Source organism: Myodes glareolus, chromosome 7 (assembly GCF_982192425.1).
Source record: "Myodes glareolus chromosome 7, mMyoGla1.1, whole genome shotgun sequence".
Classification (NCBI taxonomy): Eukaryota; Metazoa; Chordata; class Mammalia; order Rodentia; family Cricetidae; genus Myodes; species Myodes glareolus.
The window spans coordinates 37,978,361-38,004,557 of record NC_142032.1 but is presented as its reverse complement, the minus strand read 5'-3'; the positions used below and the strand labels follow the sequence as shown (position 1 = coordinate 38,004,557).

General features: G+C 44.3%; 1 protein-coding gene, 1 long non-coding RNA gene and 1 pseudogene across 3 annotated transcripts in view; 2 read left to right on the top strand and 1 right to left on the bottom strand.

Moving 5' to 3' along the window:
- Positions 1 to 26,197, bottom strand: part of Entrep1 (endosomal transmembrane epsin interactor 1) — a 59,847-nt gene that overhangs the window by 18,838 nt on the left and 14,812 nt on the right. For both annotated transcript variants that reach the window (XM_048438720.3, XM_048438719.3), the window contains one exon: positions 1,239 to 1,349. In XM_048438720.3, coding sequence (XP_048294677.2) covers positions 1,239 to 1,349 — 111 coding nt within the window. The remainder of the gene's footprint in view (positions 1 to 1,238; positions 1,350 to 26,197) is intronic.
- On the top strand, positions 5,307 to 5,546 carry LOC148121354 (Nuclear RNase P; annotated as a pseudogene).
- LOC148121353 (uncharacterized) lies at positions 5,631 to 7,514 on the top strand. The gene is made up of 2 exons (XR_015738254.1): positions 5,631 to 6,948; positions 7,167 to 7,514. It is a non-coding gene; the product is annotated as an uncharacterized LOC148121353 (long non-coding RNA).

Sequence of the window (26,197 nt, the reverse complement as noted above, 5' to 3'; positions counted from 1 at the left end):
AGATTGTAATGGGGTAAAATTCCAAATAAATAAGATTTACTATAAGCCATTAAGAGTCTACCTTGCTGCTGTACTAAGTGAGACACTAATTATTAGAGGCTAGAAGCCCTTATTTATTTATTTATTTATTTATTTATTTATTTATTTATTTATTTATTTTAGGTTTAGGTGCCCAGAAATTCCACTTCGGAGTAATATACCCAAAGGAACTGACAGCAGGGCTTGGAAGAGACATTTGTGTGCCCCTGGTCACATCAGCTTTCTACACAATGGACAAAAGGAGGCAACGACCCAAGGATCCATCCGCTGATGACGGACAAAGTGCATCATAGGTACAGACAATGGAGTATTATTCAACCTTCAAAAGGAAGAGAATTCTGACACATACTATATCGTGGCTATCCCTTGAGGGCATTACCCACGAAAAGACAAAAACTGTGGGACTCTATTTATACAAACATCTTTGGAGTTTCGAATTGATGAAATTGACAATGGAGTATTGGTAGACACTACTGAACTGTACATAAACAATGGTTAAAATGGGTTGTTTTATAAGCATTTTGCCACAATTTATAAAAACTATTTGTTTGAGTTGTTTGGTTTTTGTTTTTGTTTCAGACAAGGCCTCTCTACACAGACCTGAGTTTCTTGTAACTATGCAGACCAGGTTGGCCTTGAACTCACAGAGATCTGCCTGCCTCTGCCTCCTGAATGCTGGGATTGAAGGCATGCATCACAATGTTGACTCTATAAAAATCTGTTTTGAGTCAGAAACTCTGTAAATTAATAGCTGCTTGTCCACAAGCGTGCGATCCAGAAAGCTCTGGAAATCATAGCCTCCTGTCCCAGATGCCACATACATGCTACCTAAGAGATGGTCTATGCTTCATGGTTCTCTTCCAAAATCAGAAAATCTCAAAGGCTTCACACGCTGGTCTCCAAAGCTTTCAGATAAAGGACCTTTGACCTGGGTTCTGGTGGTACCCATCTTCTGCTCTCTAGATGAGGCGGGCACATCAATTCATTCATCCGCCCCTACCTGGCATCTGCATCACACCGCTCTGGTCTGGCGCTGTACTGACCACCTGCTACTCTCTGGTCTAATGCCCAACAACTGAGGCAGACACCTAGCAGCAGGCTGCTCCTAGCTTACTTCACCCGGTTCGTGTACCTTGCCCAACAGTGAGGCCCACAGCCTGGGCTCTGCCCCAAGTGCGCTGATGCTGCAGGATGCTTACCAGGTCACACCTGGGCACGCTGGACACAAACTGGGCTCCTTGACAGCCTAGGATGAATCCTGCGAGATTTAAGAGGATGCAGACCACAGAGAGAAGCACGAAAAGGTTCACCTGCAATGAGACAGAACGGGTGCTTAGGAAAGGACACGGCTAGACATGCAGAAGGCCTCGTGTGCAGATACACATTAAATACATGCATTTATGCCAGACATTACCTTTCAGAAGGAAACTTTAAGGAAAAACCCAAAACTTTAAGAAACAAAATGAAATCATGTTTTAATTTTTTTCATATTTCTAAGTGCTGTGTGCTTTTCAGTCTTCACAATAATCCCAGGTTCCTATTTTTGTCCTCTTTGCAAATGTTTTTCCTCCTTGATCTTTTATCTGGATCTTACACTAGGCTCCAGCTATTTCCTCCTTAGGCCATTCAGATTTTGCCTGAGTTTTTCCAGTAGCTGCAGGAGGCAGATGTGGAGCCCTTGGGTCTATGGGGACCCCAGGAACAGATCAGTAACTGTAGGAGACAGATGAGAAGCCCCTGGGGTCTATAGGGACCCCAGGAAGAGTGAGAAGTTGAGTCATTAACACTCAAAAATCACAGTGTCTAAATTTAAATAAGGGGAGAGGCTCTTGCTTCAGTCCAAAACAGCTTTAGGTTCTAAAGACTGTTCAATAATCTTCCATGAACTTTTTTCCAAAGTTAAAAATAGTATCACTTCAAATAATTAAGGATTGACTAAGAAGTCAGTATTTGCTTGGTACCAATTAGAGATTAAACATGTCTTTCAACTTGAGAACTGATTACTACAAAACTGAGACCTTATCAAAAGCAAAAGCAAATATAAGACATCAGAGTCAATAATTACCAGTATTAAAGCCAGTCACCCATTTAGATAGCTGATAATGTCAGAGACGTCTGACAAATGAGTTTATATATAAACTTCAATATTCCAAAAACATCTTCCTTATTTCAAGTCAGGCCAGCAAGCTCTCCTCAGATCTGTGTTAACAGTTAATGCCACATGGTGCCACTGTCCCTGGGGGAAGCAGGCTTCCGTCTTCCTCCGCGATAGAACTTGACTTCTTTCCTTTCGCTGTTACTTTGCACAAAAGCCATTGTCAAATCTTTGGGAAATCCTGCAGGAGCTGCCCTTGTGACTGTCACAAGCTGGCATCCTCGCTGATGTGAGCAGCTTACAGCACATGCCCTTTGCACTGTATCGTTCCTGCCAGCGCTCGTGGGGAGAGGAGGATGCAGAACTGGCCAAGGGCAGAGTGCAATCTTCCCACATAGCTGCCACATAGGCAGTTGTGATGTGAAGAACCGTAACGGGCCTGCAGTCTTCAGACCCAGCCACACAACTAGTGTGATTACAGAGAAGACTTCAACCGGGCTCTGGAAATTTTCTTTTATTTCAAGATAAGGTACCTTGATAAGAAAATGTCGTTATGGCGTGTATCACCATCAGTGTAATCACTAATCTTTATTACTAGAAATTAACACCATTGCATGGAAAAATGTATGAAGACCCATCCCTCCCAACACTGGACCCCAAAACTCAACAGAATCTTAAGTTCATCAAAAGACACAATAAAATCAACAAGTATGTCACAGACTATGAGAAAATACTCTCATGAACATAAAATATTATATATATGTATGTATGTATGTATGTATACACACATATATGCATGTGGAAGCCACAGGACAATCTCAGGTGTCCTTTTTCAGGCACTACCGACCCCAGAAAGAGGAGCTTTTTCTTATGTTTCATATATTTTAATCATTCTTTCCTTTAAAATATCACCACAGGTGATTTGTTTCTTCTTTATAGAAATCTGAAATATGGGACCAGGATCCAGTGCAAATTTGCAAGAATTGCTTTTCCTACCTGTTAAATGGGTCTTTGTCCTTACCAATCTCAAGAAACTAATGATTTATACAAATTTTCCTATCTTAAAGTCCTTTGAAAAATATTACATATGAGGGCTGGAGAGATGGCTCAGAGGTTAAGAGCACTGCCTTCTCTTCCAGAGGTTCTGAGTCCAATTCCCAGCAGACACATGGTGGCTCACAAACATCTGTTATGAGATTTGGTGTCCTCTTCTGGTCTGGTGGCATACATGCAGACAGAACACTGTATACATAATAAATAAATAAATCTTAAAAAAAAGAAAAATATTACATATTAGCCGGACAGTGTTGGCACATGTCCTTAATCCCAGCACTTGGGAGGCAGAGGCAGGTAGATCTCTGTGAGTTCAAGGTCATCCAGCTCTTATAGCAAGTTCCAGACCAACCAGCCAGGGCTACAAAGAGACCCTGTCTTGAAAACAATAAATGAATAAAAAGAACAAAGGACATTCCCTCTTTGGAGGAGGAAGCTTGTTATTACAGCTTGTTATTACAGAGTGAGTTTGGCAAGAATGTCACTAGGCCCGGCACCAGCTTTTCACTCTTCTCGTCTGTGAGCTCCCCTTCCCACCCTCCCTTTCCTCTCCATCTGTGGGAACTTGCTCTGAGGTACTTTGCATTTGGCCTCTAGTGCAGTTCAGCCATGGAGAGGCCATGACAGAGAGAAGAGGGGGGAAAGCAAAGAAGGCTGTGGAACTGGCCATCCAGCTCCTTCTTTACATCTTGGGCCAGTTGTGCCCTCAAGGGAGAACCATGGGCCCTCTCCGAGGTCCTGCCCAGGATGGTGACCTTTGGATGCTGACCACAGCTCACTGCTCGGGCTGAGAGACAAGTAACAGTATGTTCCCCACAGCATGCATGGATGCTTGGAACTGTCCCTTTTTTAACCTCATGTCATACTATAATTCTGCTATCTGTTCTAAGCTGGGAGCCTGACGCAATGTCTCTTCAAACTTTGCCTGGATTTAGACCATGCTTTCTACTTTTTGAGTTCAGATCCTTGCGGTCAAATGAGTCTTCCTCTGGTCAGTGCCACAAACTGGGCCAGTGAAGTCACAGAAGCAGACTCCTTCTGAAGAAACGGAAAGTCCAGGGTGGAAAGAGAAATGTCTGTCTACAACTTTTATCTTAGATGGTGAGCTGCAGGGAGAGGTGAGATACCACCCTGAGATGTTTAAGAATAAGGTGTGCTGTAGGAAGCCACCTGGAGGCACAGGTGGTCCTGCAGTTTGGAGGTATACCTGGCTTAGCCACGTGGGGCTGAGCACCCTTGCCTGCACCCTTGCTTGCACATGCTCAGACCAGCAGAATGGCATTAACCAATCAGGACAGCGTTCAAGCCTCTCCACCGTTTAAAAGCAGCTGCCTCTGGGCTCTACTTCCTCTCTCTAAGCTTTCTCTCGTCCCTGCTTTATCTTCCCTCCCCCCAATTTTCCTCAATCAAATGCTCCGAATAAAGACGTGACCAGGGAAGGAATTCTCGTTTTTAGTGGCGTTCATTCCTGCTGGTCAGGATGCGCGTCGCAACTGGTGCCGAAACCCGGGACGCCGAGGGACCCTGAGAAGGAAGCGCCCAGGAAAGCCTGGGAAGAAAAAGCCGAGATCAGACACCGGACAGAGAGCCGTGAATTTCAGAACTCTGAACACGTGGAGCGGTGAATGACGTCAGTTAAATCCTCCAGAAAGGGGAGGAAAAAGAATGGAAAAAGTATAGGCCTAAAAAGAAAAGAAAATAGAAAGAATCAAAGTTAAGGTATCTGAAAGAAGGTACAGAAAGCAACGGGGAGGGAAAATCCCTTAAGTTCAGTGCAGGAGGAGTGTGAAAAAAAACAGCAGCAAAAAAAAGCGAGGTTTACGGTTGGGAGATCCGCGGCTTCCGTCCCAACCCGCTGATAAGAGACTAGGGGCAACAGTCTCGTAGGGAGGCGGGCTTGATCGTGTTCGAAGACTGCCTTCCCTGTTCTTAAAGAGCCACACAGTTTTTGAAGTGATTTTCGCCTAATTTTGTTAAGAGAGCTCAGTCTCTGGCTCTCACGTACAGAAAACTTTAATTTTGATTGAGGAAGTAGCCTGCGTGGTGGCGCACGCCTTTAATCCCAGCACTTGAGCTCTGAGCACAAACTCTGAACCGCGTTTCCATAGCAACATGGGTGGGCGGAGGAAGCTCATCGGCGGGGCCACATGCTGAGTGCTCGTCACTCCCCGGCCCCTGGGAAGGTCTGAGACTGGGGCCCCCGCGGCCCTAACCGGGCCCTCCCGCGCGCGGGCAGACCGGGCAGGAGAGGCCCCCCCACGGGTGGGCGGATGCCCCCTTCGCCGGAGCTTGGAAAAGAGTCATGGCCAGCGGTGCGAATTCAATGCCTGAGGTGAGGCAGGTGCACAGTTGGCAGGTACAGGATAAACGGCGAGCCCACGCACGGCCCGGGGCGGGGCCATGCCTTTGTATGGGCCACGCCTCAGCCGCGGCCGCCAAAAAATTCAGTCAGATAAAAACATTTGTTGCCAAAAAATTCAGTTAGATAAAAACATTTATCCCCCAAAATTCACATCGTCCCCAATTCAGCAGGAAGCAGCCAGAGAGATTAATGACGCCCAAATTCCCTAAAAGATTAAATGAGGTCCTTTCAGTGATTACAGAGCAGCAAGCCTGCTTCTCTGAGTTCCGCTTTGCTCCGTACACCGGTTTGGGCTCGGAGTGGGTGCAGCTGGGGCTGGAGGGCAGTTGGAGTGGAGCTTTGCTCTGTGGCTGTGGTGGGGGGCACGTTGCGCCGGCTAAGTTGGTGCCTGGCCTGGAGGATGTCACGGCGGTGCCGGAAATGAGAACGGTGCCACAGGCAGCCGGGCCAGAGGGCTTACAGTGTACCTGGGACTGTGAGGGTCTCTGAGGCTAAAAATGGCTCTGGTTCCATTTGGCTATGCTAAAGTTTGCTGAACTGGTCGTAATTATCATAATAAAGGCATGTCAACCTGGTTACCGTATCCTAGATAACAAAGGCAGATCTATTGCCTCAAGCAACGGGTGGAATAAACAATGCTACCTAGAGGTTTTTTCATTTGAATGCGGGGCTGGAGAGATGGCTCAATGGTTAAGAGCACTGCCTGCTCTTCCAAAGGTCATGAATTCAATTCCCAGTGACAACTGTTTTGGTTTTAGACAATAGAGGGGGACTACCAGTGACAGCTTCCCCCAGAGAAAGGATTTCTCTTGCATTCTTTAATTCAAAATTTTGCTGGAAAAACAGCAACAGACAGAGACGCTCTGTTTGAAAGCAATTCCATCTAATTCTAAGGCCTGCTTTTAATGGCACAGGCAAACAAGATTTGCTCTTTGGAACAGAGACCTGCAGGTCTCTAAGTTCAAAACCAGCCTACTTCCAGTACTGATTGTGCTGAATTTTTACACTGAGAGTTTTTAATACTCTTAAATGTTAATTTGGGAGGAGAGTTTTGTTTATGTTTTTCTAGGAATGCTGACATACATCTGGATGCCAGCAAGACTGACAAGAGAAATAAAGAAGAAAGATGACCCAGTGGATGCTGAGTGTCCTGCTGTGGAAGATTCGTGCGGAGGCAGCAGAGATGACCTTCTGGGCGGTGTCGAGAACAGCTGTTTCACACCATCGACTTGAGCAGCACCCTGTGCAACCTCTTATCTCTTAACAATTTTCTGACTGACTCTATTTTGCCTTTTCCTTCCTTAGGAATGGGTGGGAGCAGAGATATTCTTGGCATGCTGTGTCTAGGTGGAAGTGCTGTATGTCTTTGATTGGTGTGCTACCTGCTAGCCCAAGTGAGGTGGGACAAGGTCTTCATGGCACAGGCCTTGGCAGCCTTGGAATATGTATCCTCACCCCAGGTTTGACTCTCAGCTTCAAAAGAGCTCATAGACAATTAGCCATGCATAGCCTTTGTACCCTCAAGGGACCAGATAGTCCCATTACACTGAGGAAGGTATGCATTGGCGGAGGGGGTGTCTTGCTTTTCTTTTCTTTAATCAGTCTACACATCATGAGGTGGGGACCAGATTGGAAAATAGTTTTGCCTTATTGCTTTTATTTACAGTAGAAGGGGGAGATGTAGGAAGCCACCTGGAGGCACAGGTGGTCCTGCAGTTTGGAGGTATACCTGGCTTAGCCACGTGGGGCTGAGCACCCTTGCCTGCACCCTTGCTTGCACATGCTCAGACCAGCAGAATGGCATTAACCAATCAGGACAGCGTTCAAGCCTCTCCACCGTTTAAAAGCAGCTGCCTCTGGGCTCTACTTCCTCTCTCTAAGCTTTCTCTCATCCCTGCTTTATCTTCCCTTCCCCCAATTTTCCTCAATCAAATGCTCCGAATAAAGACGTGACCAGGGAAGGAATTCTCGTTTTTAGTGGCATTCATTCCTGCTGGTCAGGATGCGTGTCGCAGTGTGCAATCCAAAATCCAGAGAGTCCTCCTAGGGGAGCCTTCCACATGGGCTTACTAATGTGATCAGCATTTTATGAATACTTATATCAGATACTATTATCTAAAGGTATGATTATTTTGATTTGGTATTATAAATTTGCCTCTACTCAGATTTCTTGTGATTAAGATGCCATTTAAATCTAGGTCTTAATTAAGTGGCCCCCAAAAAGAATATTGGTAGACCCTGAGGTGGCCCAGAAGCAATGCCCTGGGTTTGCCTAGACCTTCTAGTTGAGTGTTTTCCATAATCCCAACACACAGCATCATTAAATACCCATGCCTGCCATAGCTTGGTAACGATGAGTGTCTCTAAATTTCATTCTAGAAACAGGCGGACCTTTCCCTCCTGCCTAAGGAATTTTATAATTGTTCTTTACTTTCATTTGACTCCAAGTTCAAGAAGAACTTAAGCGTCCTGTGTGTATCTAAATGATAAATGGCTCCAGGAACTACAGGATGGCATCAGCTTAAAAATAATTATGTTTAAAAATGAATTTAGACATTTTATTCTCATTCTATGTGTTGGAGTGTTGACCTGCATGTGTGTAAGTGCACTGTGCGGGTGCAGTGTCCACAGAGGCCAGAAGAGGGCATCAGATCTCCTGGAACTGAAGTAGCAGAGGGTTTATGAGCGGTCATTAGTACTGGGAAACCAGGCCTGGTCCTCTGCAAAAGCAGCAAGTGCTCTTAACCATTGAGTTCTCTCTCTACCCCTTCCTGAAACGAACTTTTACATGATGAGTTGAGGGTTTTTCAGCATTTTTTAAATTTCTGCATTTAAAGATTTCACTTTAATGTTCTTTTGGTTTTTTTCAGTAACTAATATGCTAAACCCCAAAACAGCACTAATGTGGGATCTTTAAACGCAGAAATTTAAAAGACAGATAACAGGGGAAAAGCACAAGCCTTTGGAAGGCAGAATTGACTCGGGGGTCCCAAGGAACTGGACTGCACAACACCAACAAGGAAAAGGTAAACATAACAAGATTTACTCATCAGAACGCCCAAAGACTCAGACATGGGCAGCCATCAGATCCCTCTGGAAATAAAAGGAAGTTTAAAATTAAAATTGAGGGAGTCTACTGATGAAGTCACTGTAAACTAAAACAAGCATGGTGGAGCATTACTGGCCTTTAAACACAGCTCTGACCCAGTAATTCCACAAGGGGTCTCCTGTAGTGAGAATTCTAATTGGTCTTAACAATAAAAACCTGGAGTCAGAAATTAGGGTGTGAAAGCTGAAAGATCAGAGAAACAGAGCAGCCAGATGCTAGTTCTTCCCTCTACTGAACCCTCAGATCGAATGGGGTATCGTGTACTAGTCCTCTCTCTGCCCAGCCATATTCCTTCCTGTCTCCGCCTCCCTAGTGCTGGGATTAACGGCAAGTGACTCTCAAGTACTGGGATTAAAGGTGTGAGCCACCATCCCCTGGCTCTGATTCTCTTTTAGACTGGATCAATCTCCTGTAGCCCAGGGTGGCCTTGAACTCACAGAGATCCATCTGCCTCTGCCTCCAGAGTGCTGGGATTGAAGGTGTGTGCCACCACTGCCTGACCTCTATAACTAGTGGCTAGCCCTACACTCTGATCCTCAGGCAAGCTGTATTTGTTATGGCACAAACAAATTATGTGTTGCTTTTACTAGTTAATGAAATAGAAACTGTGTTGGCCTGTTGATAGGGCAGAGTAGAACTAGGCGGGGAAAACTAAACTGAATGCTGGGAGAAAGAAGGCAGAGTCAGAAGAAACCATGGAGTCACCACCAGAGACAGACATACCCAAACTTTGCCAGTAAGCCACAGCCATGTGGCAATACACAGATTAATGGAGATGGGTTAGTTTAGGATATAAGAGTTAGCCATAAATACGCTTAAGCTACTGGCCAAATAGTATTGCAAATAATATAGTTTCTGTGTGATTATTTCAGGAGTTTAAGCCACTGGGAACACACAGGCGGACTCCTACAAGAAGAAGTCTGGACAGGAACTTCAACAAGGTAGGAACCTGGAGACAGGAGCTGATGCAGAGGCCATAGAGGGGTACCACTTACTGCTTTGCTCCCATGGCTTACTCACCCTGCCTTCTCATAGAGCCCAGGTTCACCAGCCCAGGGATGGCAGTACCCACAATGGGCTGTCTTACCCTTTCAGTTACTAATTAAGAAAATGCCCTACAGGCCTGCCTACAGCCACTCTTATGGAGGCATTTTCTCAGTCGAGGCTCCCTCCTCTCAGATGACTCAAAGCTGTGTCAAGTTGAGTCAAAACTAGCCAGCACATTAATCCTACCTCAAATCTCCAGAGAGTCTGTTTCAAAGTCAGCAATGGAGGATGTTAATATTTAAAGTGTCAGATATGCTCTTACGTAGTTTTCAAAAATATTTTATTTTAGGAGAGGGAGTGGGGGAGTAGGAGGGCGTTGGGAGGGGAGCGGAAATGGAAACTTTTATAATTTAATAAACTTTAAAAAAAAATTTATTTTATAAACTAACAGCTTTCCTATGGCATTTCATACATACTTACTGCTAACATTTCTTTGATACGTGGTTGACTCCCTTTCTGGGACTGAAGAGATATGTGTTTGCATCTCTCTAGGTAAAGTCAAACAACACTACTCACTACAATGCAGAAAACATACTTCTCAGATAATAAAAATATATTAATGTATCAATTATCTATCTTCAAGGAGAAATGAAAACGTAGCATACATCAAACAAGAACAACTGTTATGGAAAGAATGATTTAGTGATTTAAAGTTGTTAATAATTTTATAAAATAGAATTATGAAATAAATACTACTATAGCATGGTAAAAAAGCAAAATTCAAGAAAACACCTAGAGGGTAAATTAAGAACTGAAGAGGAGCAGGACCAGGCTCAGTAGTTAACAAACACCTAATTTTTGACAAAAAAGCAAAAAATATAAAATGGGAAAAAAGCATATTCAACAAATGGTGCTAGCATAACTGGATATCAACATGTAGAAGAATGCAAACAGATCCATATCTATCGCCATGCACAAAACTCAAGTCCAAATCCTCAACATAAAACCAACCACACTGAACCTCGTAGAAGAGAAAGTGGGAAGTACACTTGAATGCATTGGCACAGGAGACCACTTCCTAAATATAACCCCAGCAGCACAGACACTGAGAGAAACAATTAATAAATGGGACCTCCTGAAACTTAGAAGCTTCTATAAAGCAAAAGACATGGTCAACAAGACAAAACAGCAGCCTACAAAATGGGAAAAGATCTTCACCAACCCCACATCAGACAGAGGTATGATCTCCAAAATATACAAAGAACTCAAGAAATTGGTCATCAAAAGAACAAATAGTCCAATAAAAAAAATGAGGTACAGACCCAAACAGAGAACTCTCAACAAAGTAATCTAAAATGACTGAAAGACACTTAAGGAAATGCTCAACATCCTTAGCCATCAGAGAAATGCAAATCAAAACAACTCTTGAGATTCCATCTTACACCTGTAAGAATGGCTAAGATTAAAAACACTGATGACAACTTAAGCTGGAGAGGATGTGGGATAAAGGGATCACTTCTGCATTGCTGGTGGGAGTGCAAACTGGTACAGCTGCTTTGGATAAGAGTATGGCAATTTCTCAGAAAACTAGGAAACAATCTACCTAGAGGCCCAGCAATACAATTTTTGGGTACATACCCAAAGGATGCTCAACCATACCACAAGGACATGTGCTCAATTATGTTCAAAGTAGCCTTATTTGTCACAGCCAGAACCTGAAAACAACCTAAATGCCCCTCTATCAAAAAAATGGATAAGGAAAATGTGGTACATTTACACAATGGAGTGCTACACAGCAGAAAAAAAAAATAATGACATCTTGAAATTTGTGGGCAAATGGGTGGGTCTAGAAAACATCATATCGAGTGAGGTAACCCAGACCCAGAAAGACAACTATCATATATACTCACTCATAAGTGACTTTTAGATATAAAGCAAAGAAAACCAGCCTACAATTTCCCAATCCTAGAGAACCTAGACAACAATTAGGACCCCCTAAGAGAGACTTACATGGATCTAATCTACAAGGGAAGTAGAAAAAGACAAAATCTTTTGAGTAAATTCAATGTATGGGGACCATGGGAGAGGGTGGAAGGGGGGGGAGAGGAAGGGAAGGGAGTGGAGAAAGATGTATAGTGCAATAAAATCAGTAATTTAAAAAAAAAGTGCTTGCTACTCTTGCAGAAGACCTGAGTTCAATTCCCAGCATCCATGTCAGGCAACTCACACTTTAAAAATCCAACACCTTCCTCTGGCCTCTGAGAGCATAGATCTTACATATTCTCTCTCTCTCTCTCTCTCTCTCTCTCTCTCTCTCTCTCTCTCTCTCACACACACACACACACACACACACACACACACAAGTAAAAATAAATCTTCAAAAAACCAAGTAGAGAACACAAATAATTAAAACTGAAATTTTGAAAAATTAAGACAAAATTATAAAAGAAAGATGGAATCCAAAAGGACCTAGTTTATACTGAGCCATCTGATGTTCAAGAAAGAAAGAGCAGTCAGGTGGTGGTGGCGGCACAGCCCTTTAACCCCAGCACTTGGGAGACAGAGGCAGGCAGATCTCTCTGAGTTCGAGGTCAGCCTGGTCCACAGAGTGAGTTCCAGAACATCCAGGGCTACAGAGAAACCCTGTCTCAGAAAATAAAATAAAATGTAAAAAAAGAAAAAGAAAAATTAAAATGAAGGAAGGAACCTAGATCGATCAGAGAAGGAAATAATTATGAAAATAGTGAGAAAATAGTGCTTAAGAAATACATCTTCAAATCAAGAGTTCACTGCCACTCTGGTTTCTCTTCAGGTCACATGAATCTTTCACCGACTATTCTAAAGTCGGAGGAGAGGAGAGATCACACCCACCTGGAGTGACCCTGTCAAGGGGTTGTCAGACACTTCAGATCTGGAGAGAGACATCAAGTCGTCTCCCTGCTCACTCAATGGACTACTTTAGTCCTCCCTAAGGTGCTTACGTTCTAGGTTTTATGTCAGTAGAAACTAAAGCAAGTTCTGTCTGATGCATCAGAAAACCTCAAAGGTGACGACAGTTCACGGCATTTCTATTTTTTAACCAGTTTTCTACTTATTCACTTCTCTTAATGTTAAAGTGAATACTTAGTTTCTCGGATGACCTTTGAACTCCTGTTCATTTCATATTTTCTTAAATTTTATTTTTTTGAACATTAAATTATTGATATCAAGGTAGAGAGAGAAAGATTGTAAGAGCATCTCCTCAGGGACAGACAGACTGACTAACTAAGTGACTAAATACTGAGGAGTAGCAGGTTTAATATCAAGTTTCTCCTCTATGTAAAAAAACAGGCAGAGGCGAGATCAGGCAGTGACTCTGGTTTGGCCAGAGGTTATCTTGAATGCAGGATTCCATAGCCAGCCAAACATCACTCAAGTAGAAGAGGGAGACAAAGATACACCAAATAATCAATCCCTGAGTGGATTCTCTTCCCTCACTACTTTCTAAACATTATTATGTGAGGATGTTCTCTGGCAAAATGAAAGAGGAATTCAGAAGAAAATAATAATACCTGAGAAACAATGTCTGGCGTTAAAGAACATAAAGAGAAGGCATACATGTTATCTACACAGACGCCTAGAAAACAGCTGAGTCCAAACTAGACAAAAAGTTGATGTCCCAGGAAGACACATATATGGGAAAATAACCCAGTTTTTAAGCGAGGGATGTGAACCAGTATTTACTTCCGAAACATACAAGTGACCGAAAGAGGAGAAAAAAAAGCATATGAAATGTTGCTTAAAATGTGATGCCAGCTCACACTGAAAAGAAAAGATGCCTAGGACCAAAAAGACAGACAAACAGCGCAGAGAGAATATGCTGATAGAAATGGGAAGTAAGTCAGTAGATTCTCAAAAAAAAAAAAATAGCATTAGTTACCCCACAACCCAGTAATTCCACTCCATGGAATGTAGTTCAGAGGACTGGAAACGTTTTGGTTTTTTTTTTTTAATCATAAAAAAAAGTTTAAGGTTGCTTTCAGCTACACAGAGAATTCAAGCCAGCCTTAGCTGCATGAGGATCTATCAGTAAAGAAATTACAAACAGCATCCACTACCGATCACAGTGGGGTTGTGCTGCTTTTACGTTACTGTGACAAAACCCCCGGCACGAACATGGTGGTGGAAGTTACAGGCTGAGCTTCAGGGCTGCCAGTCCACAGTCCACACTTCTGCTGATTCTGCAGCAACAGTGAGATGAAGAATGTGTGACAGAGACTCCTCAGGTCAGAGCAGACAAGAGTCAGGAGGGAAGGGATGGTGCAAGACCCATCCTCTAAAGACACACCCCTGTGACTCACCTTTAATCTTTCCAGAACCTGTCCCCATTGGGGAGTCAAACTCCCAGGCACAAGTCTGCAGCATGATTAATAAAAAGCAGAGACAGAAATTGGGGTTCAACCTGAAGGTCAGAAAAGTGAAACAGCCAGTCACTGGCTCTTACCTCTACCTCAGTCCAAAATGGCAATCCTGCCTTCAGAAATCTCAGAATAAGACTCTGTCTTATATTCCTCTCTAGGGCTAGGATTGAAGAAGTGCAGCACTGGATTAAAGACATGCACTGCCCATTTTTTATGGCAAACTAGATGGCTGCTGGGATTAGAGGTGTGTGTCACCACTGCCTGGTCTGTAAAGCTGACCAGTGGGGCTGTTTTACTCTCTGATCTCCAGGAAAACTTTATTTATTAAAATACAAATAAAATATCACTACACAAGCCATTTTAAGAAGTGCCTCATAGCCAAACCATAATAACCATAATAGTAGAAATGCCCATCAACCAATGAAGAAATAAACAAAATACATCATAACCATACAATGGAAAAATTATTCCACAATAAAAAGGAAAAAGTACTAACATGTGTTAGGACAAGCCTTCAAAATGTCATGCTAAGGAGTTGCCAAGGGAAAGCTGGCTCTCAAAACCCATCCTGTACGATGTGATTATATTTGCCTGAAATATCCATAGTAAGCAAATATATAGATAGAAAGGGTATCAATGCTTTCATAGGACTAAAGGGACTACAGCAAAATGGGAAGTGATTAAAAGACACAGGGTTTCTTTTCAGGGGTGACAGCAACTGGCGACAGTGACATTTGCACGTGCCTGCACAAACCATTTGTGTTCTTTAGACAAGTAAAATTTATGTACATCGATTACAGCTTTGTAAACCCACGCTTAAGAAAAAGGATAAGGAGCAGGTACATACTATCTGAGATGAGATATCTTGTTTTGCTCACACAAGAAAGCAAAGGGTCATTAGGAACTTTAAGGAAATAGAAAGCTATACATCAAAACTATGCTGGTTTGGCTGTGAACTGTCCCGCCATCGGCTCAGGTATTTTAAATATTTAGTCCCCGCTTGGGGCTCGAGTATTTAAACATCTGGTCCCTGCTTGGTGTTGTCATTTACAGAGACTGCAGGATCTTTGGGAGGTGTGGCCTTGCTGGAGGATGTACGTCACTTAAGGTGGGCTTTGAGGGTTCGTAGGCTGGCCACACTTGCGGTTCACCCTTTGTGTTTGTGGCTAATGATGTGCTCTCTCGGCTTCTACTACCACGCTTGTTGCTGTTGTCATGCCACCCTACCACGATGAGCTCTTATCCCGCTGAAGCCGTAAGCCAAAATAAACTCTTGCCCTTAAGTCGCCTCTGGTCATGGTGTTTTAACAAAGCAGAAGAAAAGTCATTACTAGAAGTCATGGTCCAAAACAGAAGCCAATGAAAATATGGCATCTGCAGAGTGAAGAATAGACAAGACTATGAATGTGTTCTGGCTTGGCTGCTGAGAACACTGCTCGCCTGAGGGACACAGGATTGTATCTCCTGCTCTCTGCCCATCATGCTCCCAACCACCGGAAACAATGCGTACAAGGGGGACTTGAGAGATACAGGTCACCTGTTCCTTCCCAGTGTTGGTGGCAGTCGCTCTGTGAGCTTTGCCACCCTCGTCTATTGAGATGAAATTCAGGGCTAGGCCCTTGACTTTTCTTCCAGTGAAAGATGAAAAATGCCCTCTGGCCACTTCAAGTCATAATTAAAACGTAGGTCCTTAAAATGCCCATATTTGTATCCCAGTGGAAGCTCGGGATTTCATTTGAATTTTGGCTTTTCTCCTTGGCACTGGGCCCATCACTGTGGGAAATAAGCGTGGCTGCATGGGGATGGCAAGGGGCAACTGCATGTCCTACTTCCTCTGTGCTGTGTCTAGACCTCAGCCTGCTGTGATAGATAAGGTCTCATTATCAATCATCTAATGATCTTCATCCGTCTTAGCACCGCTGCAGACACTCCACCAGTGAAGCCCCCACTGGCTCCTCTGGAACACCTATTGCTGGACCATAGTCTCTGTCTTGGCATCAGCAGTGCAAGCCCAGCCTCCCTCACCTGTGGTCTCCCCACTCCTCCAGGATCCTCACCTCACTCTCCTGCAGGTCCAGTCAGCCAGCTACAAGCATTTTGCTAGAGCCCGGGCTGTGACTACACAGCTGTTTCCCAACTGAAGCCACAGGACATTCTAACCAGCCTTTTTTGGCACAACGCTAGCACAGTCAAACACCAAGGGACCCATATCAGGTCTCCAAGTGCTTATCTCTAAGTACCCCCCCTGGGGGCACGGGGAACTCATAAGGCCACCACAATCCAGTAACTTCCTCCATAACATTTGTCTCTTTAAGCCTTAATCTTTTTATAGGCAGAGAAGGGTGGGGGTGAGGGGGTGGGGAGAGCAGCTAAGGACTGAAAAATGGGTTTTCAGTAACAGCTTTGCAAGCCCTGCTTAGATCATCAAAGACACTCTAGGATACAGGAGAAACTGTATCTATCTCTCCTCAGGTGAATGCGAAACCATCTGCTCCTGGCTCCCTAGGACAGTACCATCCACATCGCGCAAACGCGGCAAACGCCGTGGATGGATTTCTCTGTCGTAGAAGTGGTGTACAGACAAGATCTGGATGGCATAACAGCCTTGAAAAGCAGAATGTCTGTGCTATGACAGGATAAGCAAAACAATGTTATTGTAAAAAACCGAGGAGTGGAAGGAAGACAGGAGGGGGCCATGGCTAATTTCTTCTTAGAAAAGGCACAGTCTAAAGATAAGATGGGAAGCTAAGGAACTATGTAAGACAGAAGCATATAATAGAATCCAATATTATAAAGTCACCAATAGAAGAAACGAAAACTATTTTAGAAAGAGGGAGAGAAGGGAAGGCGGATAAGCACAAGGCCATAAAGGAAAACCAGGCCCCTTGGCACCAGCCTTGGCACTCCTGCCACCCTCCACTCTGGAGTGTTCTGGCTGCTCCACGTGGGCACCAGCATTCATTCCAGCAGGTGGCAGGGTCACAGCCTCATCCACAGGCGCTGCTCCTCAGAAGGGAAAGTGTGTGGCCTCAGAGCCTCCACTGCTGGAGGAGATGCCCTGTTTCTCATGGGACTCACTGATGTGGAGACACCAAGTCTAAGATACTGAAGATGCTGCGAAGCCAAGGACTAAACAAAGAATAACTCTGTACAACCCCCTCTCACACAGTGTCTCCAACACAATTCAGAAAATAAGTCTTCCCTCATTCCATCCCCAGTCTACCCCAGTTTCCTGAAAATCTTTTCAGAAAATGCCCATGCAAATGCAAGTGTTTAAACCGATTCCCCAAGTAGTTAATGTTGTCAACTGGTTAAGACCTAGAATCCCTGAGGAAACAGGCTTCTCGGCATGCTTGTGAGGCATTCTCTTGACTAAGTGTATTGAGATGGGGAAACCTCATCTAAATGTAGGTGGCCCTTCCCTATGGCTGCTTCCTGACAGCCACAAGGGGGGGGGGCGCAGCTGCCTCAAGCTCCTGATGCCATCACTTCCCCAACATAATAAACTGGACCCTGGGAATGGGAACCAAATCAAACCGTCCCTCCTTGGGCTTCATTTGTCAGGGCAACACAGTGGGATGGGTCATTGGTTTTAGAAGGAAAAAGCCCACACAGTGGCACCCTCTGTATTATGTATAACACCTCACAGACCAATGACTTATATGAAGATGTCCTCCAACTCAAGTTGTTTCTCTTCTTGCCCCAAATCACTCAGAAGCTGCACATCCCTCGAATCATTTCAGGAATAACGACAGTCCATGAGACCCTAGAAGGCCAGGACCACGGACCGGAAGGAGGGCTACCTCTGGCACTGCCCAACACTAAAGTGTCTGTCCTGCTCCAGCGCTGACGGTGTGGACATACCCGCTGGCCCAGCTGCACCTGAAGGACAGTCAGGAACTCAGATTCCAGGACCACCAGGCAGCACTCATCAGAACAGCCGAACTCCAGCAGCCTGCCTGTATTTTACCTTCCAACGACAGACAGGTGTCTTCACTAAAACAGAATGGCACACGTGGGAGCGAGCTGGCTAGTGAAGTCATCAGTTTACTCCACTAATATGAACGATGTCACAACTGGTTCTCAGAGAAACCTGTACAGACAACTAAAGCCCACGTAAGCTCCTGTCCCTGCGTCAGCCAACTCTCATTTCAGACACTCCACTCTTGAGCTGCATCTCAATCCCTGTCTCTCAGCTGACTAGTTCTGGGTTGGGCTATCCATTTCTGACAACATTTTGAACATTACTAAAAATAACAAAAACAATCTAGCAGCTTCCTCTGGGCAACACTTGATTCTCACAAGCAAGACTGCGAACCCATTATCCACGTATGTACCATGACTTAGCGCTTACAGGTCAAGTTCTGCGTCCAGACCCTTCTCTGGCTGGCCAGCCCAGAGTTCTTCTGACACATCCAGATTCCAGACAATCCCAAACCTCGGCTTGTAAAATTCATCTTCAGATAGCCCAACCACAACCCCAACTAGAACCCTAAAATGACCCCGTTTCCTCATTCTTTCTCAGAGTTGCTGGCAAGGAAGCATTTCTCCTACTGAAGTAGATGGAAGAGACAAAGTGTGTGTTTGATCAAGGGGCTCTCAGGATCAACCACGGTGGCCAAGAGAAGAGGCTGCAGCAACACCGCTTGTGTGTTCTGTTCCATGCGGCTGCTATAAAATCTTAACTCTGCGTCTTCAGGAGGGGTGTGATTATTTTTTGGTCTGGTAGCTAATGCACATGAGTATTTATAGCAGAATTTGATGGAAGACTCCCTTTCATTGGCTTAGCAGAACAGTTGCCTCTAACCTTCGATAATAACCTGGTGCTGTCAAACCCTGCCTGGTCTTTGGAACGCAGCCATACTGGCTTAGGTCACTTTGCAAAGCACAGCACCACCCAGATCTGGATTCCACCCAGAGAGTGATTGCAGGCCTCTTCCTCAGGGTCTTCCCCAGGCACCCCTCCCAAAGGGGATCAAGAAGAAAAGCAAAGCTCTGTGGCCCGAACCCAGCAGTCTCAACCAGGTCCAAGTGTGTCTGTAGTCACACAGCAAAGCAAGAGGCGGGCTCTTCTTGAAGGCTTCCTCATGATGATTTGTTATAATGTATAATATGCTTGCCCTGCATTCCATTTATCAATTCAGTGTCAATGAGCATTTATACCCTTTCTTCATTATAATCCCGAGGGACAGCTGTATTCCCATTTTACAAGTGAGAGGCCTGAGTCCACCATTTCCTGGGCCACTAACTCGTTGAAAATAACAGGTCCTCTGGGCGGTGGTGGCACATGCCTTTAATCCCAGCACTTGGGAGGCAGAGGCAGGCTGTGAGTTCAAGGCCAGTCTGGTCTACAAGAGCTAGTTCCAGGACAGGCTCCAAAAGCTACAGAGAAACCCTGTCTCAAACCCCCCTCCCCAAAAAGAGAGAGAGAGAGAAGAGAAGAGAAGAGAAGAGAAGAGAAGAGAAGAGCAGAGCAGAGCAGAGCAGAGCAGAGCAGAGCAGAGCAGAGCAGAGCAGAGCAGAGCAGAGCAGAGCAGAGCAGAACAGAACAGAACAGAACAGAACAGGTCCGGGAGGCAAACGTGAGCCTTCTGCTGTCTGGATCTTTAGAGTAAAGGATAAAATCCCCCAAGCTTTTGTCAATCCCAGACTGAAAAGGAATTTTACAGACAAGAGTAAGAAAATGACTTATTTAATTTAGATTTCATGCCCAAAATAAATAACTGTCAGCACAGGGGAGGTGTCCTCCATTTTGCTAACCAAGGAGGTTGTGAAACAGGACAATGTAGTGAGGGGCTGCGGGCAGGCCTGCTTTTCGTCCCACCCAGCTCCCACACGGCTAGCTTAGCCCCGGAAATAACAACACACAAATTGTATTCATTTAAACATTGCCTGGCCCATTATCTCTAGAGAGTTAGTTACTGGCTAACTCTCACATCTTGATTAACCCATTTCTAATAATCTGTGTAGTACCACGAGGTGGTGGCTTACCGGAAAAGATTCAGCATGTCCGACCTGGTGGCTGGCTCCATGGTGTCTGCCCCATTGCCCTTTTCCCAGCATTCTGTTCTGTTTACTCCGCCTACCTAATTTTCTGTCCTATCAAAGGGCCAAGGCAGTCTCTTTATTGACCAATGAAATTAACACAATAGGCAGATAACCCTCCTCCATCAGGACAATGGGAAGAACATCAAAGAAGGACCAGACCATGGAGGGTCTTTCTAATAATGTATCCTCTGACTGGGAAGTGGAGAAGCCAGTTAGTCCCTCTGCCTTTTCTACAAACCAGAGTGACATAAATCTCATGAGAATCGGTATGCTAAAGAACCTGGTAACTTTTTTTAAATTCTTCTCTCCTATATTATATCCTGACCACATTTCCCCTCTTCTCCCAGCCCCTCCCTCCACCTTTCTGCTCCCCAAGACCCACTCCTCTGTTTCCCTTCAGAAATGAGCAAGCCTCCCAGGGATAGCAACCAAACATGGCACAACAAGTTACAATAAGATTAGGTACACACCCTCTGACCAAGGCTGGGTCCCAAAAGCAGGCAAAAAAGTCAGAGACACCCCCACATACCTGGAGAATTTTTAAGCATTACAGACATACAAGAATATACCATTAATAATTCTACAGAGAAAAAACACCATCACCCACCTACTCCGTGTGTGTGTGTGTGTGTGTGTGTGTGTTACAATGTACTAGACTTAGAGTCTAGAGCCTAGTCAGTAAGCACTCTACCGTGAGTTACCCAGGTTGACTTCAAACTCTGTGTGTGTGTGTGTGTGTGTGTGTGTGTGTGTGTGTGTGTATGTGTGATCTTCCTGCCAAGTAGCTGAGATTTGAGCATCACCATACCCAGCTATGCGGACACTTATGCCTTAAGCAACAGAGGGATGTGTTAGGAATACAACTCACTTGTAGAATGCTTCCCTTGTATGCATGAAAGCCAAGATTCAATGTCCAGCACCAAATAAAATCATGCATGGTGGCACATGCCTATAGTCCCAGTAGCCAGAAAGTAAAGGCAGAAGGATCAAAAGTTTAAAGTCATCTTTGGATACATGATATTCTATCTCAAAATGACAACAAGAAAGAGAGAGAGAGAGAGAGAGAGAGAGAGAGAGAGAGAGAGAAGTGTATGATTACTGAATTACAACTTATACAAAGGGAGCTTATGATGGTTTGTTGAAATGCCCATCTGAAATTAAAATATCATCAAAATAACTAAGGAAGGTTCTGGAAATCTCTAATAGTATATCATGAAGGACTCAAAATACTGTTCTGAGTTAAAGCGCCTATTTCACAGACATATAAATTAAGAGATTCCCCCACAGGGACCTAATAATTAGTGGTAATGTGTCAGCATTAAATCAAGGTTTTATGCACTATGAAATAATAAGGGCTCATTCCAAATTATGTACAGCCACAAAACACATTTGAATGAACTAGCCTAGGGCCAAAGTGCCTTGGAACTCATCTCAGGCTCAAGGAGAGACTCCTCACTTGCATGTGATGGTCTGGATTACAATCCTCCATGACATCAGGAGGTTCTTTGCATGGTGGCACATGCCTACAGTCCTAGTACCCAGAAAGTGAATATAGGAGGATCAGAAGTTTAAAGCCATCTTTGGATATATGATGCTCTATCTCAAAATGACAAGAAAGAAAATGGAAGGAAGGGAGAAAGGGAAGGAGGGGTGGACGGAGAAAAGGATGGAGGGATGGAGGGACGGAGGGAGGGAAGATGGAAAGGAGGGAGGGACAGAGGGAGGGAGGGAGGAAGATGACACAGCTCTTTCTAGCTTGGAGGATAGTCATCGACCACTCTGAACAAGTAAGCTTCCTATGATTCTCATAACAGATGAAGGGCCCCTGATCTCAAATGGCTTTGTGGAATAGAACTCCTCCCGAGCCTAACTTATTGAGCAAATGAAGGGGAGAAGGTATACGTTAAGCCATTCTGTTCCAACTACTATAATAATGAAGTTAGAGCAATAGAAAGGTCCTTTTTAAATAGCCACTGTAGTTACCATCTCTTATCCTTGGTGTGGGGTATGATCTAGGGGACATACAAGTGAGAATCAACCACATGGGACCTGCTGGGCATGGTGGCACAAACTTTTAATTCCAGCACTCAGGAGGTAGAAGCAGGCAGATTTCTGTGAGTTCAAGACAACCTAGTCTACATGATGAATTCCACGCATGTGGAGGTCAGAAGACAACCTGTAAGACTCCATTCTGTCCTTCCACCATGTGAATCCTGGGGATCAAACTCAGGCTGTCAGGATTGAGCCATCGCCTGGCCAGGAGCCTTCATTTGTGACCTTAAAGAACCCCGCCCTTCTTACACCGGTTTGAAGGTCATATGCATCCTGTCTATTCCAAACTGACAAGAAAGTACCAACAGTCCCAATTAGCACTTCACAAATAACCAAAGCTGTAGCAGTCAGCTGGGCGCCCACAACGCGGATCCTTACTAACACACCACCAAAGAAAACCATGTCATTAAGACAATTCCATTTACAGGACAATTTTTGAGACCATTTCTAGAACAGGGTCTGATCTTTAAACAACTACAAGACATTTTGGGTAAAATCAAAAAGGAATAAACAGTAGAAAAATAAGAATACACCTTAAACATGGAAAATGTTTGTCTTTTGTGGAAAAGTCTACTACACTACCACACAAAGGCACATGCCTGGCCCTACTGACAACTACAGTAGTTGAGACCTATGTTCCAGTATTATTATTGTACGGAACATGTGAGCACTCTTCCAAAAGAAGAGCAGTATTCAATAAATGAAACTCTGGGTTCTTATGAAACCCTGCATTTGAAGGAACTGGGACACACTGACCCTCATTTGTTCAAGCCGATAAACAGCCTGAAGTGATCATAATGACCATCGCAGGGGAGGCTGCACACAAGAAACTGCTTGTGACAGAGGAACGCTCATGTGTTCCGGGCTACTGTACACGCAACTGAAAATGAGGACAGCCGGCCTCACAAGGGACTGGATGCGGGCCAACCTTGCTCCAACCTACACCCAGCCCCAAAAGCATATGATCGAACTGGAACTGACCCTAGAGATGGAGGGGGCAAGTGAAAAGGCTCCTGTCCTCCCTTAACCATCTCCTGGAGAGACAAAGCAGAAACCCGAAGCAGACCACCTAAAGTGGTCTGGGACTAGGTCACTACACTCAGCTCTAGAGAGCAGGAAGCAGGCATTGGGGCAGCCACTTCTTGAGGGTGTGACTGCTGAGCTGAGAGCCAAAGCGGGGGGGTGCGGGGGGCAGCCAAGCACCAGGCTAGAGGAAGAAAGACCCAAGGCAGACAGTGCCCAGTATGTGGGCTGAAGCCAAGAGGTGTCAAACCTGGGCAACTGAGTCTGGGTCTGCAAAACGCTGCCCTAGCATGTGCACCAGAATAGTCCCAAATTCCCAGCCCTGGGGCTCAGAGTGCAAGACAGCCTAGTTAAAGATGAAGTCCAAGGCTTGTCTGGGTAGCATGAGACCCTGGCTTGAAAAAACAACAAAAGGTGCTACTGGCTTCTCTAATGGAACAGGCCTCTTCCCAACATTAGCCCTTGGCACATTCCGACACTCAGGAAGCAAGGGAGGAGGCCCGGCAACAAAGAAAGGAAGGAAAGAAAGGGGGAGGGCTGAAATATACACCAAGGGAGGGGGAAGTAAAACCACTCCTAGTATCCCGAAATTACCCCCCTCAGTACAGAAGCTATGTTCCACAAAGGCCAAGAGTTTTATCGCCCAGAGGAGGTGCCAAGAGTACTTCCAGGCACATCTGAAAGCACTTCCGGTTTCTTTCTGCACACGTTATTTTTATTTCTTAACATAATGTATTTAATGCAGGTTATGATAGCGAGTGTGTGTGTGTGTGTGTGTGTGTGTGTGTGTGTGTCTGGTTGTGTGTGTCTGGTTGTGTGTTTGCTTGTTTGATAGAGGTTTTTTATTTTATTTTATTAACTCTGTGTGTGTGGGTGTGTGTGTGTGTGTGTCCGAGTGTGATGTGTGTGTGGCAGGAGGAGGTACCTGTAGAGAACAGAAGATGATATTAGACTTGCCAAAGCTAGTGTTACAGGCAGCTGTGAGCCAACTGATGTGGGTGCTGGGAACTGAAGTTGAGTCCTCTGCAAGAAATACTAAGTCATCACTCAGTCACTGGTTACTTTGTGAGAGGAGATCTTGCTATGTAGTGTAGACAGGCCTCGAACTCTCCACAGCTCTGCCTCGGCCTCTTGAGTGCTGGTTTTGCAGGCATGCATCACCACACCTGGCTAGAGCATTATATTACTAAGATTTGTGCAAACCCCAGGTTTTTCATGTAGCATAGTGACCAAGACTTAATTTATCAGGTGACAAACTCAGCATTTCCTAGAACAAGACCTAAAAAAAAATATTTATTATAAGTTAATTTTGATTGACATTTTACAACTGGCCTAGGTGCTTGTTTCTGTGACAAAATGCTGACCAAAAGCAACGTAGGGAGGAAAGAATTTATTTCAGTTTATGCCTCTCAGGTCACACCCATCACTGAAGGAAGTCGGGGCATGAACCTGGAAGCAGGAATTGGAGCAGGGACCACGAAGGAATACTCATTGGCTTGCTCCTCATGTCTTGCTAAGCCTGATTTCTATAGCACCCATGACCACCTGCCTAGGGGTGGCATTGCCCAGAGAGAGCTTCCTTACCCATCATCAATCAGGAAATCTCAACTACAGTTTCCTCTTTCCAGATGCTATTTGCTTGATTCGAGTTGACAGAAACTAATTGGCAGAGTGACAATCTTTACATGATCTTCTACCCCCAACTATAAGATAAAAATTAAGGATGCAACGGAAATACAATAGAAGGCTGTTTAGCAATAGTGGGTGACGCACGGAGAAACAATATTAACTAATGCTAATTTGTAAAAACTGAAATGGCTCTCAGAGTTGTTTTGATTTGCATTTCTCGAATGGCTAAGGATGTTGAGCATTTCCTTAAGTGGCTTTCAGCCATTTGAGATTCCTCTGTTGAAAGTTATCTGTTTAGGTCTGTACCTCATTTTTTATTGAATTATTTGTTCTTTTAAAGCTCTTGGGTACTCTGTATATTTTGGAGATCAGTCCTCTGTCCGATGTGGGGTTGATGAAGATCTTTTCCCATTCTGTAGGCTGCCATTTTGTCTTGTTGACCATGTCCTTTGCTTTACAGAAGCTTCTCAGTTTCAGGAGGTCCCATTCATTAATTGTTTCTCTCAGTGTCTGAGCTACTGGGTTATATTTAGGAAATGGTCTCCTGTGCCAATGTATTCAAGTGTACTTCCCACTTTCTCTTCTATAAGGTTTAGTGTGGTTGGTTTTATGCTGAGGTCTTTGATCCATTTGGACTTGAGTTTTGTGCATGGTGATAGATATGGATCTGTTTGCATTCTTCTATATGTTGATATCCAGTTATGCTAGCACCATTTGTTGAATATACCTTTTTCCATTTCATAATTTTAGCTTCTTTGTCAAAAATAAAGTGTTTGTAGGTGTGTGGATTGATATCTACGTCTTTAATTCTATTCCACTGGTCCTCCCGTCTGTTTTTATGCCAATATCAGGCTGTTTACATTACTGTAGCTCAAAACAACTCTGAGATTCCATCATACACCTGTCAGAATGGCCATGATCAAAACCACTGATGACATGTGGAGAAGGGGAACACTCCTCCACTGCTGGTGGGAGTGCAAACTTGTAGAATCGCTTTGGAAATCAGTATGGAGATTTCTCAGAAAATTAGGAAACAATCTACCCCTCAAGACCCAGCAATACCACTTTTGGGTATATACCCAAAGGAAGCTCAATCATACCATAAGGGCATGTGCTCAACTATGTTTATAGCCGCATTATTCATAATAGCCAGAACCTGGAAACAACCTAGATGCTCCTCAACCAAAGAATGGTTAAAGAAAATATGGTACATTTACACAACGGAGTACTACTCAATGGTAAAAAAATAATGACATCTTGAAATTTGCAGGCAAATGGATGGATCTAGAAAAAAATATTTTGAGTGAGGTAACCCAGACTCAGAAAGACAAATATACTATGTACTCAATGTAAGTGGCTTTTAGACATAAAGCAAAGAAAAACCAGTTTACAATCCACAA